The sequence below is a fragment of the Geospiza fortis genome, unplaced genomic scaffold (assembly GCF_000277835.1).
Source record: "Geospiza fortis unplaced genomic scaffold, GeoFor_1.0 scaffold16, whole genome shotgun sequence".
In the NCBI taxonomy this organism is placed as follows: Eukaryota; Metazoa; Chordata; class Aves; order Passeriformes; family Thraupidae; genus Geospiza; species Geospiza fortis.
Genome location: NW_005054302.1, coordinates 12465441 through 12487909, shown reverse-complemented (window position 1 = coordinate 12487909; position 22469 = coordinate 12465441). Strand labels below are relative to the sequence as shown.

General features: G+C 38.0%; 1 protein-coding gene across 3 annotated transcripts in view; it reads right to left on the bottom strand.

Moving 5' to 3' along the window:
• Positions 1-22469, bottom strand: part of GRM5 (glutamate metabotropic receptor 5) — a 243967-nt gene that overhangs the window by 27059 nt on the left and 194439 nt on the right. For all 3 annotated transcript variants that reach the window (XM_031066016.1, XM_031066015.1, XM_031066017.1), the window contains 3 exons: positions 16947-17115; positions 13663-13789; positions 2380-3319 (listed from right to left, as the gene is read on the bottom strand). In XM_031066016.1, coding sequence (XP_030921876.1) covers positions 2380-3319; positions 13663-13789; positions 16947-17115 — 1236 coding nt within the window. The remainder of the gene's footprint in view (positions 1-2379; positions 3320-13662; positions 13790-16946; positions 17116-22469) is intronic.

Below are 22469 nucleotides of genomic sequence, written 5' to 3'. Positions count from 1 at the left end.
TTTGCTCATTTTCTACACTAAATGGAATTGAAGCTGACAGTGGTTTTCTGTACTTTCTTGGAGATTATACAAGACCTAGGTGAAGTCCTGAGCACCATTTTAAATGTACTTATCACCTTTTAGGACTCTCTTTCATGTAATCAAATTGGTATTGACTAGAGAGAATTTCCCTGGATTGATGGAATAATTTTGCTCTTGGATGCCTTGACCCTTCAGACACACACTGACTGACTACTACTAAACTCAGTGTCACCATCACAGCTTAATTGGCTGGGGATTCAGACATATGAATCAGAAGGATCTTCTTTGCTCCAGTTTTGTGCGTTGATGAACACTGCTGATGACATACAAGTTTTTCTCCAAGTTTCAAATGCAAAGTACAAGTTCTTTGTATCAAGGGAAATATGTCAATGTATCAGCTTTCTGCTGCCATTCCCATCCCTACACACACATACTGGGCACTCTCAAAGCTCTTTTGGATTGAAGTAATTCCCAAGACAGTGCTATTGAAAAAGAAGCCTTGTTGATGATGATTTATTATATTCTGCTAATATCTCCCTACTGCAGATATTATCTATGCACTGAGGGATGTAAAGAAATGAAAAGAGAATCCTCGAAAAGAAGAAAATATGTCTTGTCATTTAGGACATTTAATAATGGAGTATGCTCTTTGCTTTTCAGAACAAAACAAAGATTTTATAGGAACATCTTTCCAAACCAGACCTGAACAGATGACAAAAAATTCCTTCCCAAACACAAGATCTTTCTATCATCTATAACTTCATCTTGTTGTGTAAAAAGGTTGCAAGGTGGCAAATGAATTTTGCAGCAAAAGGGAGGGAAAATAATGATGATCTCAATGAAGAATGCCTTCTAGTGAAGACATATTTTGAAGAATGACTCTTTTAACAGCCCCAAAAGTTGCTACAGGACTTCTAATTCAAATACCTCATGTCATTTATACATAGACACAAAAGTGGCTGAAAAGGATATTTCAGGCAGCCATCACTTAATCTAAAAATGATTTATCATTTGAAAATATCATCCTACTCTGCACCTGGAAAGGAACTGGAAAAAAACCCCATCATTAGCCGATCATAAGTATAAAATATCTTGTAATAGACTGGTCATTTTTGTATCACTTCAAAGTCTCTGAAAGAGAATCATTAGTAATATTGGACAGAAAAAAATAATCACTTTGGCATAATATATCCTGCAGGTATTTCTAATAAAATCCTCCCTCAGATTTAAATTGTGATTCACATATAAATGGAAGTACAAATTGTCCTTGTTCCATTCCAACTGCAGTTATGAACAATGACATGTCTGGAAATATTCATATTATCAATCCTGAAATCCATGTGTGTTTCAGTGAGGAGAAAAACCTAGCTACATGTCACTTCCAGGCTAGAGATACATAGCTGAGGAATGACAAAATTGCTTCTTTGCAGTTTCATATCAACAGATTTTTTTGTTAATGCCGGCAGTTAAATAACCTAAATCATTCTCATAGCACCCATACCAAAAGTGAAAGGATTAAATGATGAAAACCAACTACTGGGCAAGGTGCACAGTACAGGTTCTGTTTATGGAGCAGGGCAGTTTCCACTCCAGAGCTCTCCTTTCTATTTAGTGTTCACTTAAGATAATTTTTATACATTGAACAAAAATTTGTCTTCATGATTGCTGAATTCAAATAATACATTTGGAAGAAACAAAGAAATATAAGGGAGTATCTGTTCAATGGCAGGAAAGGTAGACAGAGCGGGGCCTGTGAGCAGCTGAATTTGTCAGCATTAGGAAGATGTTTACAGAAAAAGGTAAGGAAGAGAAGATAGGTGAGGACAAAAAGAAAGAAATTAGGAAGAGACAGTATAAGAAAGGAAAATCAAGGGAACAGGAGATAAAAGGTATAACAGAAGAGCGGCTGCTCATGATGACTCTTGTGTTTAACACTCCACCTTGATTATGGAACTCTAGCAGCAACCCTGTTGTCTTGCTGCTGTCACTAGAGGCAAAATACAGACACTAGGATGTTCATTTAAGGTAAAGAGATAATAAATGGGTCCATTCAGGGCAAGACAATGAGTTGTATTTCTTCTCTTGGGCTTTTTTTACTCCCACAATCTTGTTTTTCTCCCTAGATTCATACACAGTTGTCACACCCAGCACTTCCAACTTTATTTTCCCATTGCTTTGTCAACAGTTTTTGCACAGCATTTTGACTAAATCAAAACTTGCAGATGTGGGACAGAGGACTCACTCCACTCCCAGTGCAGAGGCAAAGGAAATTAGCACACTTCCCTTTCTCCTTCCCCTATTAGTAACTCTCAGAAGATGACAACTGCCTCCCCACACTCCCACATTAGAAAACTTTACCTAAGCGTTTCCCCAGATGATCCCCTTCTTTTCCACAGGTTCACCAGGCTGCTGGAGCGGCTGGCGGCTGAAGAGGACTTTCCATCCCCTACGTGCATGCGGACTACCGTCGACGTGGTGAACGCACTGCGCACGTTCCTCTCGGGCTTGGCGAGGATGATGTACACCTTGGGCACAAACATGCAGCCAAGGGCCACTGTGGCACTCAGACTCACTGAGAAACACATGGTGATTATCTTGTAGTTGCTTCCAAAATATATTGGCACAAAAGCCAGCCAAATGATGCAGGTGGTATACATGGTGAAGGCAATATATTTTGCTTCGTTGAAATTAGCTGGAACGTTTCTTGTCTTAAATGCATAAAAGGTGCAGCTCAAAATTAATAACCCATTATATCCAAGGGGAGTCACAACACCCAAGTTGGTGGTGTTACAAATCAGGTAGACCTCTCGGATGCTTGGGTAATCATGCATTATGTCTGGTGGCTCCATTATAAAGAGGGCAACTATGATGCCTAACTGTATACATATCAAGATAAATGCAATAACCAGCTGGGCGCAGGCACTCATGAACCTAGGTTTCTTTGTACAGATTTTCTTCTTGCTTCCAGCCAGGATTCTTGCAATGCGGTTGGTTTTAGTTACTAGAGCAGAATAACTCATAGCCGGCGAGAGGCCGATGCCGATTCGCTGAAGGTAACAGTAAATCTGTTGAGGTTTTGCAATCAGACAGAAAGTGCACAAGTAACCCAGGCAGATGCCGGCCAGAATGATGTAGCAAAGTTCTCGGCTGGATGATTTGACCACTGGAGTATCACGGTACATTATGAACACAATTGTAACAAACAGTGTGGCCAACAGACCCAGGCATGCAAAAACTACGGCTGCAATTGGTTCGGGATCGCCCCATCTGAGATACTGGACTGGGATGAGGTCACAACCTGCAGAAAAAGAAAAAGAGAAAGATAAACTGAAGTATGTAGATGTATGGTTCTTTAATGATAGTTAGAGGTTTTCCTGGTATTTCTCTTTTTTGTTTTTCAGGAAGCTGCCATTGTGTGGAGTGTAGGCTCAGATTGTGTTAAAATAATGTCAATATAATGGCACAGTAAGTACATTTCAATGACAGCTTTTTTCAGTAATACACTTTATCTGGAATAGAACATGACCAGGCTGATTAGGATAAGTCACCTCTCACAGTGCAAATTTGCCCTTTAAATTCTATGAAATACAGGAATTTGTGAACAAATTTCTGCAGCAAGTTGCACTACCTCAGTATAAAGTGCTTCACTGTTTTCTACATGCTATTTGCACATAAAGGACTAGATGTCAATCCTACTAATTATACTGTACACCATGAAGGATATTGGTATTTGCTTAATGATTGTGGAGAGAAATCTTGCAAATTCTGACTGTCAAAAAAAGAGAAAGTTTCTCAGATTTGCTACCCTTTTTCTAACAAAATTTTTTCTAGAATTGGTCTCGTAGGTAATAGGTAATTTGGAATGGCACACTGTACTCACTTCTTTTTCTGACATTCATCCTTCTAAAATTTCTGAAAAATTAAAATCTAATCTAAGTTGTGAAATAGAATTGGAATTAATAAATTAGCAACAAAGCTGAATTAGCAGTGTAACCCATTTAAAGACACTTGGTTTTCAGTTTTGCATGGGTTTTAGTAAATCATTCTATGCATCTTGGCCATAGGAAGTCAAAAAGACTTTTAACTCTACAGTGTGCAGATCAATAGACGGGAGTAAAAAACTGTCAGAAAACTTGCTACTGGCATCTCTTCTTCTTCTCTCCTTTGTGTATGCACTGTCAAGGCTGGATAGATATTTTTGCATTCTGGCCAGTCTATGATCTCTTCCATGATTTCTGGGCAGACAGTTGTTGCGTTGCTGACTACAACAATAAGCATCCTTATTTACAAAAAACTGAATCTCCTGTTCAAGTCCTTCAACCTTGCTTGTTTTCATGACTTTCATACAGATGGGTTCTGTGTCCTGTGGCACCAGAGTATATTATATATCAGTGACTACCAGCAAAAGATTGGTTCTCTACTTCCCATCAGCAGGGGATATACAGGCACTTCCTGGGAAGCAGGGCTTCAGTAAATGTAGCAGTTTCTCCAGAACAAAAATGTCATAACAAAAATGTCATAACAAAAAATGCACACACCCACACCTTTCTCTTAGGTTTTATTGCTGAGCAGACATCATATGGTACGGGATATCCCTTTGGTCTGTTTGGGTCAGCTGTCCTGGCTGTGCCCCCTCACAAGATCTTGCTCATGCCCAACATACTGGTGAGGGAGGAATGTTGGAGAGACAGCCTGGAAAAATGACTGCTGTGTTATCAACGTGTCTCTAGCTACCACTGCAAAGCGCAGCACTGTGAGGGCTGCTGTGGGGACAATGAACTCCACCTCAGCTGAACCCAATAATAACAAAGGGGAGGATCTTGATGTTCTGGAGTGTGACTTCCTGAGAACAGTGGCGTTGTTACCCAGGGCAGGACAGCAGGGAGTGGATGATGGAATGGAGAAAATGCAACTAAAAGCTTTTATTTCTCCTATACTTGCGTTAAGCTTGATTGCAAAATCTAAATTAATTCAAAATATTGTGGTTTTTGTAATCATGTTGCTGGGTTCTGGTTAGGTCATGTAGGGGAGTGTCTTTCTGACTTGTGGCTTGTGACAAGGCACTTCAGCCTGTGAAGATGGAGTGCCAGGTGCTCACATCTGTATTTTCTGCAGTGAGGGTAGTTAGGACTGTCTGCTGGATATTTGGATGCCAAGAAATTTCAATTAATTAGGCAACCTGGGATCTCAATGAGTTGATGAGCAGAAGTAAATGTAGATATCAGGACTATAATTTGGGAATTTCTACATGGGAAATCTATTGTATGCCTTTTCCTGTATTTTACGTTAGGTTTAGAGTTTTCCATATCTGCCACTAACATTCTTAGTGGCAAAAATCATGAAACAGTATGGTTAGATATTAGGCCTAACTCCTTTCTTCTCCAAGTATCTTTTCATTCTGTATCTCTACATAAATAATATTTTTGAAGATAAAATACCTTAAATCAGGCAGCAAAAGTACAAGGCAGATACTTCTGTGCTCTTGAAGAGAGTGGAAAACTCAGTAGGACTGGGGTTAATGAGTCTTGACATTAGTGCAATTAAAGTATACAAATTTGCAGTCACTTTAGTGTAAGACAGTTGGGCTCCTTACTGAATACAGATTAATTTGCTATCCATACTTGCCTGCTTTGGTGTGAAAAGCTTTCTCTTGCATTAATAAAATTATTACCACACCTAAACATACGAAAGACATTAGATTTTCATGAAACATTTTCACTGCATTGGTTGATAATACTTTTTTAATTCTTGCTGGTTTTATGGGTTTTCTTATTTAGTATTCAGTGTGAAGGAGACATTGTATTTCTTTCTGATTTTTTCAAGTTTAAAGTAGCACAGTAATCACACCATAAAAATCAGCATTTTACACAAGTGAGAGTAGGGAAAAAGGGTGAAAACAAGAAGGAATCCTCTCTTGTGTGCAGATATCCCACTGTAGGTTTTTCCCCAGGAAGTTTTATAAGTAAGTGACCTCTAAATCTATTTCTGATTTTAGCAAGATTTAACTAATATTTTGTAGAAACAAATAGTTTCCAGTTTCTAACACTGCTACGTATTCTTGACAGGATATTTGAAGAGAAAAGGTCTTCATCTGGCAGCTGACCTTTGCATGCAGACAATGATATAGGGGCTAAATTTTTGCCTCATTTCCAACTTTGTACCAGAGGTGAATCATAACCAAATGTTTCTCATTAGTTTCAGACTATTTCATGCCTTCCTTGCTTTATTACTCTTTTTTACATTCTCTTGATGAAATACCTGAGAAAAGACTTGAAAACTTGTCGTATTTTTCCCATCACTGAGTATACTTTACAAGGAGATAGCTAAACTTGGCAATGATTTATTCCTCAATTAAGATCTAAAGACTGGATCATCTTCATGAAACAATGATTGGTGAAGTTTTCATATAATAATTTTGCAGGTAATGGTTTCTGACAATGGCACTTTTCAGAGAAGGACAACTAGATCAAATACAAGAAAGATGGGAAAACAGCACTGTGAATGTTCATGTTAGATTGATGACCTGGACTATACCAAGACAAAAGCTAAAAAATGGTACCACAAAAAGGCCTCATTCTTGTCAATGGCCATGACAATGCCCCACAGCCTATCTCTTACACTATATCAATGTCTCCAAGCACCTGGAAAATTTTCTCTCCTAGCTGGCTCAGGAACAGGTAGAACAAAGCCAGTCATCTTGTCCTATAGTGCCCAGTCTTGTCCTATGGTACCTTAGCACGCTGAGGCACTAAGGTGGTCTATGGCTTGTGGAAAGACTGGACCCAGTCCAATTTGCAGCAGGCATCAAGTTGTTCTGTGCTCAAGGGTGACTGGAGCTCCAGTAAAATTGTCATAAAACTGTAATTATGCTCTGCTGGCCAAAAAGATAGCCAGTGTAGAGCAAGATACCAGATACACATGTGAATAGCAAGATGAGCAGATAGAAAAAAAATCAGAATTCCATTTAACATGCTAGGGAAAGGTTTTCTTGAAGGACCCCCCAAAATCACCAAGAAAATACAGATAAGGATGTCTGAGGATCTTCTGGGAAAAAAAATAGTTTCTGATATTTTGGAAAAGCCTCTAGCTAATTCATGGATAGACCAAATTTTGCCATGAACAAGGAGAAGAAATGCTTTTGAAGGCCTGACCAGTGCCATAGGTCAATTAGTAGGTCTATTAGTATACTGTCCTCTTCCTGTAGAGGCAAATTTGTCCCTTATTTCTGATCTTTCATATTGCATTAAAATTAGTTCATCTGGGAGAAGAGCTTACAGATATAAAGCACTATATTATAGACCATATTTTCTGTGTATTTGATTCTTAGCATGGTTTTAATTTGTTATTACAACCTTGACACCTAGAAGATGCCTTCAACATCCATAAAACTGTATTAGCTTAGCACTGAGAAATCCCTTCCTTGGTAACCAATATAAAATACAGAACTAAACTATTTTCAAAGGTAAACTTGACAGAATAGGGATTGTGAATAGGATTGAGACTGAAAAGTGAAGGTAATTCAATAACTTCTCTTAAGTTAACATCATGAGCTAAAGCTCACTGAATCTTCACATGAAGACTAAAACTGGCAGAAAATTGCTGCTAGTTTAGTAAGTTCTAAATATTTTTTAGTTGGATTTGGCATCCTGGTCAGCAAGTTGGCCTGTTAAAATATATTTGGTTTCCTTGGTAATTTTTCAGACATCCTTCCAAGATTATCAGAAGTCCAAACTTCTAGGTTGAAATGCAAACAACCTAACCACATTTTAGTAATGAATGTGTCTTCATATGGTATTTAGCACTCATTATTCAAAGTCTATTTACGTTATGAAATTAAATATTTTATATCGATGCTTCTAAATTTTTCTCTCATTGTAATTCCAAAAGATGGGAGAGGGATTTCCTGAGTAGTTATTTAGGTTTCCACATATATGGAAAGCTGAGATGCAAAAATGCCAGCATCAGAATAAAAATCTGCATAAAGTTGATGGGGTAGCTTTTATAATTTGATTTTTCAACCCCAACATTATCCAACAGAGAATTATACTCTCCAAAGTCCTGGGGGACATATCAGGCCCCTGACCTTCACATAGAATCTCGACCATCTGAAGAGAGACATGACATTAACATGCCAGAACTTTGTTCTGGTGCTATAGTAAATTACTGTAGTCACCAGTCCTTTGCCCTACTCTGGTGGGACCTTTTGAACTTGCTACAAAAGCAGCTGCATGCTGCAGCACCCAGACTGGCACCCATTACTGAAACTATCAGCAAAGGTGGCTTTGCACAGGCAATGGAGGCAGCTGATGACTGGGCATGTGTGTATCCTGCCATCTCTGCAGGGCAGGATTTGGGGCTGGTCACATCTTAAACCATGAAAGCTGGAGCACCTGTAGCTCAGGGGTTTGAGTGCCCAGTAACTGGAATATGTGGATTTAGCTGCGCACTGCAGTAAGAGGTAAAGCCATGAATCTTGGAATAGTACATTAAAGTTACTTTGTGACCATATGGGAAATTATTCCTTAATTACAGAAGTGTGCAGAATGATGGAACAACTGATGAATTACAACAATCAGGTCTATCCTTATGCCAGCTCTACTGTTTGATTTAAGTTTCACTAAAAAGTGCTGGCTCTGTGTGTTGTAAATGTTTTGTTCCAAATGCAAACTTTCCATAACATAAGGCACAATTACAAGTGGATCCTTCTGTCTTCCTCTTCATCCAGCCAGGGAGACTCCAAGCGCTGCTTGTTGAGCTCAGCAATATTGAATGAGCTCACTTGAGCCTGAAGTGCTGTGTGGCTCATGCTGGACTGGAAGCTGCAGTTCACAACCTATTTGGAAAACCCAGAACCAAGGGAGCAGAAAATGAGATCCTGGTCATAATATTGCCACCTGAACCCTTAACTCATCCACATACACCTTTTCCAAGAGGAATAGAGTGCAAGACACTTATGGCAATGGTTACATTTCCTTTGCAGTAAGAAAAAAAAAGGAAAGAGAAATAAGGAGCACAGAAAACAGGAAATCTCTGCTGATATGCATTTATGACACTAGAAATAACCACATGAAAATTGTGTTCTCCAACCCTTAGCCTCAATTATAGCCTTAACAATTATGATCAAAAAGCAAGGTCCTAGTAATGTTTCAGCAGAAAACTCAATGTCAGCATAGGCTAGATTGTGTTCTGACCTGTGTCAGACAATTGCTGAAATCACCCATGGCTGCAACATTTTTGCAAGATGGAATACAAGAAAGCAGCCTGATGTGAGCAAGCAGCTACCTTTTGAAAAAATTTCAGGCAAGAGATGAATCACCTTCTGCTTGAGTGAGGGGCAGAATCCAGTCTTATGAGAAAACTGAGGCTCAGACCCTGCCACACACATTTTTCAGTCCTTTTCATCCAAGGGTTTTTTGGATAATCCATCTCTTATCTGTCACTTCCAGATGGGCAGTAAAATCACACTGTTATCCTGGCTTTACTGTACTTTATTTGGTGAAAGCATTTTTGTAGCTATAGAAAAAAAATAAATATTTCTGATGTATACTCTCACCATTGAATAGCAAAGAAAACATTTCAAGAGGTGTAAATAGTTAAGCTCCTATTTTCATGGGAATCCAATTAAGAAAATCAAATAGTCAGCATATTTGGAATACACAGAGACTGAGAAAAATGTCAATGCAACCTGAAAATAATCCAATTGTCACTGAAATTAATATAATCTAATTTTCTTGCCATTCCTGAAGTCACTAGACAAAACTTTGGATTTTGTATTGTTGTATGCTGTCCTTGAATGTCAGAAAGACAGAATAATTGCTTCTTCCTCACCTCAAAAGGTCCTTAAATATTATTGGTAACTGAACCAAGATGCTCCTACAAACACTGGAAAAGCTCTGAGACATTGAACAAAATTTATTTGGTCTTTTTAGAGCACCATTTTTGAATGCAGAAGGTCACATACTCAGATTCATCTAAAGCTTCTGAAAAATCAGCATTAGTGTTGGTCATCATCACTAAGAAAATCCCTCCACCCGTATCTAAACTTGTGTGGCATCTATTTCTCTTCCACCTGCTGTGAATAGAACGCAAAGAAGAGTTTTGAGGAAGAGAGGAGTGACTGGCATATACTTCTGGACTTAGACCACTGAGTTCCTCCTGCTGTAGCTGAGTCTGTAGCTCAGCCATGCTGGCTACATTACTGTGCAAACTTGGTGCTCTATTGGATGGATGCTGCCAACACAACACATGGGGACTTGGAGGGGCTACAGCAGACTGGGAAGCATAACTTGATATTAGGCCAGGAGGAAGAAAATGACTTCTGGTACATGTTGGGATAGTACACATAAATCTTAAGAAAATGAAGCAACTTACTAGGCTTCTGTCCAAGGAGGAGCCTGATCCTTGGGGAATTTTGCATGCAAAAGCAATCTGAAATTTGTGACAAAATAAAATATGGGCAGTTAACATTCTCTTTCTTGCCTCACCTTCACTTCTAGGTGGAGACATTTTCCAGTGACTGGTTTAATCAGGAGAAACTGTTGTTCACATTTACCTTTTCCACTACCTTTGGATTCTCCATGTCTTTCTGTACTTCAGCGCTTCAATGTCTTTTTCTGTTCTGAGAATAACTTTGTTTTCCTACACATATTGCAACCCTTCTGTCTTCCCCCTGCTGTATCTGAATTCTGATATTCCATACGTGTTTGAAAAAGTGCATTAATCTGTCTTCCTTTCTGTCAGTAACATCCCTGCCATTACGTGTTTTATTTAGTAAACTTTGTGGCACAAAACTGACGCTGACCATTGAGCATAAGAAAGATGTAAGCAGTGTTTTGTTATGTGAGCCAAGAAAAGATTCCAAATAAGTTTTTATCCAAGTTCAGATCTCTGGCAAACAGTGAGGTGCAGCTTCATGTTAAAAGCCATTTCAGGTGTGTGGCTGATAAATTTACAAGACTCTCATCTGAAGGTGATCTTGCAGGGAAGACTTATTCTAATGAGTTTTTGTATGTGTAGCCTTGTGGAGCTGACATTCCCTAGGAAATGGCTTTATCAAGCAAAGAGACTTAGTATGCTGCAGTATCAGATGTAGGGACATTTCAAGGAGATTGCTGTATACTTTAATAAACAGAAAGGAAATTTCCTCGCCAGAATAAAAAATACACCAACTTCTCCTTACTTTTAATGCACATTTATTACTAAATACTATGTTTTAAACAAGATTGAGAAGTAGTTTTTTTGCAAGCGCAAAAGTTTGCGCCAGGAATATGATCATTAAAAATAGAGCTCATTGTTTTGTATGGATGGGCTGGCAATAGATTTCTTGAAATCTCTTTGTGATACAAAGTTAAATAAGACAAGACACAGCCATCATGCTGATAATGAGCTGGGTGGGGACCAGGCAGCTCTGGAGTTGTGAGATGGGTGTGATGGGTGTCCTATTACTAGGAGGGCACATTCCACTAGCTGTGCTCATGGAGGCCAAAAAGGACTTAGCTTCCAAATAGGGCCTGCCAAATTTGTGCCTGGCTGAGGAACAAGGGTTAGATCTGCTGAGGAATGTTGCTTGGCACTGAAGTCAAGGGTTCCTTTGTGTACAGATTGATTTTGGTCCCCATAAAGGCATAAAATGCATGTCTGAAGCCAGACAAATGGTTTGCAAAATGTAATTTTGCAAACAAACACAAAATGTTTGCTCATGTAATGCAAAAATCTATCGGCTTGAGTAAAAATACAACTGATTTCCTTAAAAACAATCACTGATAGGTGGAAAACTCAACCTATGAAAGCTTTTGAGAGGCCAATCCATCTTACTTTTCCATTGTGAGGGCAAAGTCAGACTTTCAGAGGGTGAATCCTCCCAGGAGACCACAACACCATGTCATTGAACATGGAACAATGTTCACTGACATGGTGAACCATGCTTGAACCATGGAAATTTGCATGTCCTGGGGAGCCAGCTTAAAGCACAGAGCCTGAGGGTCAACTTGGGGCCTGGTCACTCCACTTTGGCTTACATATGGTGCTTAGTGTCTAATTACACAAACTTCACCAAGCCAGTGGACAGTTCCTTCCCACCACTGGTTCTCTGGCTCCTCTGTTGGCACTTAGAACAAATGCCCTCCTAACTGACTTGCAGCAGTTCCTTTTTTAGCTGATCTATGCTGGCTAAAACCTCAGGTGCTCATCTGAACAAGGGCCTGAGCTGGGATATACAATATCGCAGACAAAATCCCTGGAGGCTGAAGAGCTGACCAATTGCACTAGTTGACCTTCGTGTACTGACCAGCCTGGTGCACTAATCTGGTCCCTGCAACGTGGCCTTTGGCACTTCTGAGAAGTGTGCCCCACACTGTAGCCCCTCCCTCACTACTCTGTTTTTGGGGACACACACAGCCTGTTCTCCTTTTCTCCCCTTCTCCATTCTCCTGACACAAGAAATCTTTCCCTGAGAGAAGATTTGCTGGCTGGTTGCTGGTTGCTCAGGGAGGCAGAACTGGGGCAGCAAGACTGCGGAAGCATAGACACAGCAGAACTGGAAAGTCCATTTCACTGCTAGTCCAGTTTTCCCAGTTGAAAGATTTTTTTTCTCAGGGAAAGTGTCATGTTTGATGTTTTCTGAAAAGTACCACATCAGTTCAATGGTTAAATAGCATTCTTGCAATAATTTGGTAGCCAAGCTTATTTATTACAGCGATGCAACCGTCCTTAAACAGGAAAGGATTAACTTTCTGAATAAAAATCTGCCTAGAGGCCAAGCCTTGCCTTATGCTCTCCCACTTACATAAATTCATGCAGCAAACTGCATTTTCCATTGTCTTCCCTCACACCTCAAAGTGCTTCCCCTCATCTGTAGAAACTATATGCAAATCAGGTCTGTGACTTCTTTTAGAAAAAACTACCTGCCTTTTATCCCCTTGTCTATATAAAGCCTGGCACAGTGAGAACATGATCCCTGAACAGTGTTTTGAAGTGGTTTGTGCTCCGAGCATTTGAATACTTGAATTCTGTTTCTTAGTCATAAAGAAGAGGGGCTGTGGGATCTAATGTTGGAGTAATTTATCTCCAGAGAAGCCTAACTGGTATTCTGCAAGAGCACAGAGGTCTATGCCAAGGCAAGGATGAACACTGTGTTCCAGAACACTGATGAACAAAGGACTAATGCAAACCAAAGTCTGTTTGCAGAACTCGAGCTTTTAGCAGCAGTAACTACAGCAACTAAATCAGAACTTTGTCAGATTAAAAAAGAAGGTAGTGTACTATTCCTCTTCTTGGGGGGATAATAAAACTCCTAAATTCAATATTTCTTAATAATTTCTTTGATATGCATTTATTTTCTGTATAGAAAGGGTAAGATCTGTATTACCAGCTAGAGGTTAGGACAGGACTGAACACAAAACCAGGACTTATTTTTTTTATTTCAAGATCTAGTAGTTCAGGTCTTTAGAAAGGAGTTGAACTATGTGAATAATTCCTGGATCAGGTTCAGGAGATATCAGCTTCAGCTCAAATTTTAGCTTTATCCCCATACTCCCTCTGACCAAAACCATTCTCATACTCACCTGTATCTGCCATTTGTTTATTCAGCTCATTAGATGAGCACTTTCATTGACAACCCAAGCACAACCTCAACTCATTTACCTGTGAGTTCCTCGTTGGGCCAGGAGCCAAGCTGGCAGGCTTTGCACGTGTATTCATCAGAGACATATTCATTTTCTTTACAAGGAGTGCAGGTCCAACAGCAACTCACTTCTCCTTTACGGATCACCTGAGATGAAAATTGACATTTTGTTTTAGCAACATAAACACATATTTGTGCTAACCCAGTTGCTAATTTAATTTTTTAATGTATTTTTTTTCTAATAGAAGAGTTTTTTAAATTTAATTATTCATTTTCATTATATGTTTTCAAAGATAAAATGTGACAAAAGTTCTTAGTTCTCCTGTTGTGTAGGTACTAAAGAAAGAATCCACCAATCCCAGAGAAGTATAAGTGGAGGTACAGGATGACAAAAAAGATGGGTTTTTTTCCCTCTTAGAATTTGCAAAGCTCCATAGATATCATTGTGCCTACAGAAGTCAGTGCATGATAGTGAAGATACAAAATTCACTCCAAGGTGGTCCATACAGAGAAACATGTCAACAGTACTATGTCCCTAAGTGTTGGTTAACCAAAGACTTTTGGGTGCTTATTTTTCATCCACTAGTGAGTGATTTATTAAAAACTTATTTTTCCAGACAGCAAACTGAACATACTTTTCCCAGAATTATTTAATTACTGCATTTCTAATTACCATTTAAAGGTGAGAATCTTATTTTCTCCATTCTAACATCTGACCTGATTACTCATTTCATAATTTACTATCAAATGTTATTGCATGCTTAGGATTGAAATGCAGATTTTTAAAGACCCTTATTTATCATCTCTGGGAACATCTGTGCTTCTTGTCAATTTGTTTTTCTTTTGAAATAAAGTATTCCCAGTTTCTCTCCTCTTCCCAAACAGTTTACAAATACTTCCAATTATAGCATAAGAAATAGGTTGACCTTTTTTATCTTTTGCAATGATGAATTCAGAAAGTGTATTTAAAGCCAAATGTCTTTATTGGAATTTTAATTAAAAAACCAAACGTAAAAGAGCATAATCGTAAAGAATGGGATTGCTCTTTGCAATGCTGCAGTGAAAAACAAATTCTATTATCTAATTTTCATCATCAATATGGGGACTTGAAAAACTTCAAATTTTGTGGTTTGGTTGGTTTTGTTTTGGTTTTAATTTGTTTTGATTTTAATTATAGAATGAAAAGAAAAACAGCAACACCAAAACAGTTAGATTGATGGAAAGGCCAGGAGAGCACAAGTGATTTGTTCTGCAAGAATTGAGACTAGAACTACTTGCAAAACAGAATATCTGTCCTCCAGAATAAATCAAATTTTGGGATTTCTTTCATTTTGAAATAGAATGAAAAGTTGGAAAAAAGACAATTTTTTTTTTTGTATTTGGGAAAATCAATTTTTAGAAAGCTTTTACTAATTTTAAGGAATATATTTTGATTACCTTGACACATTGTAAAATCCATAATTCTATTTTTGTGAAATAGTAAAGAAAATTAAATGGCAAAATAAAAACCCAGTGTTATCATCAAAACACCTAGAATTCTATATGAACAATTAATTTACCATTTTCCATGTAACTTTCTGGTCAATGAAGATCTTCTGTAAAATACTTGGAATTTGACAAATCAATCAGGACACTGGTACATTGATTATTTCTTACCTATAACTACCAGAGAAGGATTATGTATCCTCCTCTAGAAATCAAGATAATGGTTCTTCAAGACTCAGAGTAAAGTCAGACTTTTTTTTGTGTTAAATTTCTTAGCCAGGAATTTATTCACCCTTTTATTTTTCATTTCCTGCATAATTATTTGTTGTATCACTTAACTGTAAATTAGTTTTTCTGTCCCTTTTAAGAGAAATAATCATCTTTAAAACAAATATTATTTTCCTTTCCCCTTGTCATCTGTAAAATCCTCTGAACCTGTATGTATTTAAATAATCATATGTCCACACTATTTCAAACATATAGAATTGTATTTGAGTTTTATCAGACCCTGTGGATGGATTCAGCAACTGTAGCTGAATGTTGGATAACATTACATTCAATTTTTAATTTCCTCCATAATAACTCAGTCACACATCTGACTGAGGTGTGTCACAAGTCAGAAGTTTGCAAGAAAACCACCACAGAGCTTGCTAGGGTGAAGGTTCCACCATCATCTGTGAAGACCATGAAGGTAAAGACTGTCAGGTAAACTCTGAGATTTATGCTCAATAACAAGGAGCAAACAGAACATTTCTGACACTGGGCTTCAAGCATATATCTAAGTGTGTGACGACTTGGCTTTGCAGTGAAGGATCATCTTGAGAGAATCCCTGGGAGCATGGGCAGAAGGTGGAAGGGGAATGTGTTGATGAAGATCACAAGATATTTCAGCTGTGATGTGACAACAGATCATAAAGGAACTAAGAGCCACGCAGTTCTGAAGATGTTAGCTGTTTGTCCATCTCTGTCCTCCCTGTGTGTGACTGTGCCTGGAGCAGGCTAACAGACCCGAGTTCAGCGACTGTGGGAGTAACTCACACCTGCATTTATGCATCTGCAGAAGTTGTGTTCTCATCAGAACCAACTGTCCTGTCTGGGTGTCTTTTACTGTCAATTAAGAGAAAGAAGTCGTTCTACACCAAGCTTGATCTTAACTGTTTTCAAAGCCTACACAAGGGTGAGATGACTCCTCATGTGGAATAGCATATTATTCAGAAGTCTGACATAATTCCTTATGTCTACACTGGAGACAAATACAATCAGTCTGATGAAACTCACTTAAATAACTCTGCCAAAGACTAATTAGTGACCTAAACAGGGTGACTGTGTCCTAAAATTCTGTAAAACTCAGGCTAAAGAGATTAATTTTGTATTGCAGAGACTGGTCATGCTCCCACCAGCCCTTCTCTGCAGCTGCTTCCCAATTTTCAGTCTTGCTGTTTTAACGAATGAGAAAATTGAGCTTCCAGTGAGACTTGTCAGAAATCACACCTGATTTTTTTTACAGCTGAGCATGCACATCTCCTCATTCCAGTGGCTTTTATATAAATGACTGCAAGGTAAGCTATGGACTTGCAGTATTTTAACTGTTCTGCAGGAAGCATCATGGGCAACAGTCCACAGATAGAGGAGTCAAGAAAATGGCAGCTTATTAAAATAGTGATATGATTATGATAAGAGTAAGAATTAAATATATAAGTCTGTACATTTTAATTTAAATGTGGGATACTATCTCCATGTAGAAGTCAAGAAAAAACTTGCTTTCAAATTTCAAGGCTGTGCATACTGCAAGACTGAAGCAAATGAAGAAAATATTTACCTTTATCTGGCCTTTTTCACAGGGTTCACTGCACACAGATCTGATGATATTACTTTTCTCTGACCATATTTCATCATCGTCCATTTTCAGCTCACCATTGTCCCAGCTGCCAACATTGATATAATCAAAGTAGTCCTTCCCCATTTGTTTAAAATTCATGATTTCATATCTTTGGAAACAGAAAGGAGAGACATATCTGAGTTGAGGAGAACATAATGAAATATTTCAAATTAAAGGAATACCATACAGTCAAAAATCAAGTATGTTGAAATGAAGAAGAAAAAATTTAAAGAATTATGAGTACAATACCCTTGAGTATCTCACAATAGTTTCTGTGATATCATAATCTTGCTTTTCCTTTGTATGTTAAGTTGGTGGGTTGGGGTGTCTTCTTTGTTTGCTTTTTATTATGTTTTGTTTTGGATTTATTGCTGGGGGGTTTTTGGGGGTTTTTTCCATCACCATAAAAAGTTCTCTGAACACTCTGGGGTTAAGTAACTCTGTTTTTGGGAATGACTATTTATTTAAAGAAAACAATGAAATGAGTCAAACAGAATTAAATCTGTGCACCTTCCAGCCCTGGAAGACAATTGCACGTGGAGCCCCTCTATAGCAGATGTCGAGTAATCTAAACCTATACTGCCAATTCTTAACATTATGTCTTCCTCATTGTCTGCAAGTGCTTCTTCCCTTCTTGAGGGAAGAAGATGATAGATAAACTCTTAAAATGGGGTAGAAGCAACTTCTGTGTGATCAAAGGAAAGTTCTTGTGCTCTAAGACTGCGAGATGAAATTTGGTGGGGCACCCAGAAAGGAATCAGGCATCACTCTTAAGGCACAGAGTCCAGGAATCTTTCTTTGTTTTTTTTTTTTTTCTTTCTCTTTTCTCCAACATTGCATCAGTAAATGCTGGTCTTTTAATCTCTACAACAATTTTTATGTAATTCCTTGGTGATTGAACGACATTTCATTCCTTGTAAAGTAGGATGTGGAAGAGAAAAACTACTCATGAATCAGTCCTAGGCTGCTTTTGGGTCAAAGATGGAGCTCATCAGAGTTTTCAGTTTCATGTTCCTCTTCCTCCTACTTTCTCTTCAGTTCCTACACTCCTGCAGAAAGTCTGTGGAGCCACATAGGACTCACTTTCTCCTACAGCTGAACACCAGCCCACCTTTTTGCCATACAGGCCTCCTGTTCTTTTAGCACTATTTATAAGGCGTATTTGAAAAGTTGGGAAGCTCCTGAAGAAATTGTTCCATGCTTTTCTTTGCCTCTTTTTTAGTGCAGTTAGAATTAATATGTCTAAGCAATATGAAATTTGCTGAAGGCAAACAAGAAAACAATGTAGACCAAGAAGGTTATGACACTCTTGACTTTTAAAAGCTGTCTCATAAACAAGGAGACATCTTTTTCCTGACAGTCAGCACCAAATTAGTCCTGAAGGCAAAGCATATAGACACAGTTGCATTAAGAGTGGTATTGTAAGAGTGTAATTTATGAAGTTCCATGTACAAACGAGGAAAATAACCTGCTCATTAAATCAAACAATCTCTCTAGTAAGATACCCTGCTGGGTTTAGATGGAGTAATTTTCTTCTTAACAGTGTCTGGTATAGGTTTGTGTTTTGGATTTATGCTGAAAACAGTTTATAATATAGAGATGTTTTTGTTATTTCTGAGCAGGATTTATACAGAGCCAAGGCCTTTTTGCACTGTCAAGTTGGCAAGGAGGTTGGGAATGAATGGGAAGTTGAGAGGAGACTCAGCTGACCCCAAGTGAATACTCTCAAGGAGTATTCAGACCACATGACATCATACTCAGAACATAAAGTAGAGGGAAGAAGAAGGAAAGAGGGGATGTTTGAAGCTGTGGCTTTTGTCTTCCCAAGTCACCATTATGCATGATGGGGCCGTGTTCTCTTAGAGATGGCTGAACACCTGCCTGCCTACGAAGAAATGAAAGAATTTCTTGATTTGGTTTGCTTTGCTTGTGTGGATGGCTCTTGCTTTTCTTGTTAAAATGTCTTTATCTCAACCCATGAGTTTTCTAGCTCTTGCTCTTTCAGTTCTCTTGCTGATTCTATTGGTGCAGGGCTGAGGAAGCATCTGCAAGGTACTTGGTTTCTGGCTGGGATTAAACAATGACAGATACACTGATATATCTCTTAAATTTTGAGGAAACATTTTTAAGATGGACAAGCAGTAGCCATACTATATCTAACATCAGTATTTTTCCTGTCCTGACGTAAGAAAAAAAAACAAACAAAAAAACCAGGAAAACTGTTTTATAATATTGTCCATCTATTGATCTCAAGATGCTTTACATCATAAAAAATTCTGTCCCAGTGGGGAAATGATGGTACAGCAGGGATTCAATGCCAAATTCACACGCAGAGCAGGATCAGGACTGCAAGCAGCCTCTAAAAGGAAATGAAAGTGGAGTCTGACTGAATGGACCATGTGATATTACACACATTATATTGTTCTTGAATCTTTACAATGAAGAAGAAATAAGCACATGTAGAATGAAAAATTTGTTATATTTCTACATTTTGAAATATTTCAGTTTCCATATTGTATAAAGAAGGAAATGTTCACAGCTTCAACAATGATCTCAAAGTTGGAGATATGAATGCCAGACTGACACAAAATAATTGAATCCAGATAACACAAGCATAAACCCAAAGAAACAGACTTGTGCACCTGGTTATAAACTAACGTTTTTTCTGAGGTTCACAGCCATAGTAACAGTTTGTCAAAGATTAACAGACTAACCAAAAAGTTAGCACCAAAGCCACAGTAGAGCCATTATTCAACAATGTCTGACACTCAACACACCCATGAATATAACTTTGTTAAAGTTTTCAGTTTAGGGTTTCATGGGCAGACTAACAAAAGTACTGCCAGTGTTTGACAGGCCACAGAACCTAAACCAATGATCCTCTCCAGTAGTAGTTCCATGCATACATCACAAGGGGAATACTGGAAAGGAACCTAACAAATTTAATACAGTATTGCCTTAATAAGTCTTGTCTTCTCTGTGGAGAGTAGTATTGATGGATGGGTAGAAATAGCCAGATTCAGTAAGCCCATTGCTACAGTGAAGGCTCATGAGTCACTGGTTCCCTGGAGGCTCCTTGAGATAATACAGGGACAGTTTGTCACTTTAGGATAGGAGAGACCAGATGGTACAATAGCACATTTCCAGCAGTGCTCTAATCACTGTGCAAAATACTTGTTTCAAAACAGAAGTGCCATGATATTGTTAGGAACACACATTCTACTGGTAGCACAGTCAAAACATCAGCATCTTGTTTTTTCTTGCCTGTTCTTCCCTCCTCAATTTATTCTTTAGAGTTCTGATAGTATTTACAGATAATTGTTATCTTTCTGAGGAGTCATGGCTTCCATACTCTGTTTTTATTTCCATGTCTCCTGACTCACATAAAACAGGCCCTACACTAGACTGCTTAAAACTCAACGTACACATAAAGGACTTTGAAATAGGGTCAGGATTCAAAACATCTTGTAGGATTAATCATCTGTTATATAATATCAAAACCTTTTTTCTATAAATTAAAATCCTGAGTTATCTAGGTCAGAAAGGCTTTTTATGTTCTGATTTCCTGCTTAACACCACCACCACAGTACAGCTGTGAGGATTTAAATTCCTGTTTTACAAAGCAGAAATGGAGTTATCAGTGCAAGGCAACAGGGCAGATGAGTTGTTCCAGTATGACTGCACCATCTCCAAGCTCTTGCAAATACTGTTTGACAATGCTTAAAAGACTATATACTACTCAAAACCTGGAAGTTAGAAATGGAACTCCCTATAAAATCTTCTTAATCATGAAAAAGTACATTTTGACTCAATGTTGCCTGACTTAAGCACATAGACTGGATTTAATGATGTGACTATTGTTGACAAATAAATATGATTCAAAAGAAAACAAACTCTGCAATCACTTTGTAACCACTCACAGTTCATTAGTTTGAGTAGATACAAATATCACACAAATCCAGGGAAGCTGGACCTTCTTAAAGTTGGGCTATCCTGAGGTACACATTCCACATGGTGTCCCCATGCTCCTCAGGGAAATACCTATGTCCAATTGTGACTGAGTAAATGACTTCACATGACATAATTTCCTCATCTTAGAATTTAAAAATATCCAAGATATTCAATTAAATTCCTTGCAACAAATAGTGCTAAATTATTCTTGTTAAGAATGACAACATGAGGAAAAGGAAAGCAAAAGATCATTTGCAATATTTAGATATTGTTATTGATGTTGTCATGTTACATATTTATTTTTGGCAGGTCACACATCACTCATTAATCACAGTCATTTTCATACAAGAGACTGATTGGAATGGTGTAGGATACAGTCCACTGCATCTGAACACCTTTAAAACAAAAAAGAAATAATTTTAAAGAAGCCTGAGATGTCTTTTAAAAATAATTTGTGCAGAAAAATTCAGACTTAACACCTTTCTTCAAAATTCAGCTATTTGTAAAAATAGAAACATTTAGCAGAAGACAGCCTTGCTCATGCTAAAAATGCTCTGAAAATAAATTTCCGTCTGAAATTTTCCTAGGTTTCTGCCAGTTTGTCCCTGAGTTCTCCTACTAGCTCACAGTGCCCTTCCTTAGAGTCTGATTTGGAAGAATTTGAAAGTTTGTGCCTCCAGAAACAGACACAGACTGCTGTGTAGGTGGCTGTCCTGCTTGCTTTTGGGGAGAATGCTGAATTTACAGGTCTGCAAATAGAATGAAAAAAAAATCAGGTTTGAAACCACAGAAATTTTTGGAAATGTCAAAATATTTTGACCAATGAGTTTAAATTTTCCAACTCTTTTCTACTAGGAAGTTAATGATTTCCTTTTTTCCACATTAGTGGGAGGAGACAAAATTTAAATGAGTATATAGGATAAAAATTTTCCCTCTAATCATCTGTTTATATGGAACCATAACAAAGATGTTTAAAACCTTCCAATAATGTGCACATAATGGGTTGTCTCGAACAAAACCAGAGCAAAAGCAGTGAACAAGGCAGAAAATACATCAAAATATAGAAAACAAATATAGTTTTAGCTTGCTGTTCTTCCTCTGAAAATTCAGTAGCCAGAAACCCAGAAAAATCCCGACCTCAAGACTGTTTCCAATGTGCATTTCTATGGATACAGGTGTCATAGAAAAACTTGTCTTATATTTCATAGATGTATGTATACATATTCATGCATGCTACCAGCAAAATAAGCTTTGTTTAAATTCAATTTGTCTTAGAGCAGCACAGTATGGATTGATAGCTTAGTGTGTTATGCAAGTGGAAAAATTTCATTTGGAATATATGTAAGCAGGTTTTTTAACAATTCTGATTTTAGAAAATCCCAGATGCATCAGTACATACTTCTGATATTGTTTTAGCTTTCTTAATGAAAGAACTAAGTCTGCTATGATTGTTTATAGGTCAACCAAACACATACACTTAAAAACCCACATAAAGAGAGAAATAAGCTGTGG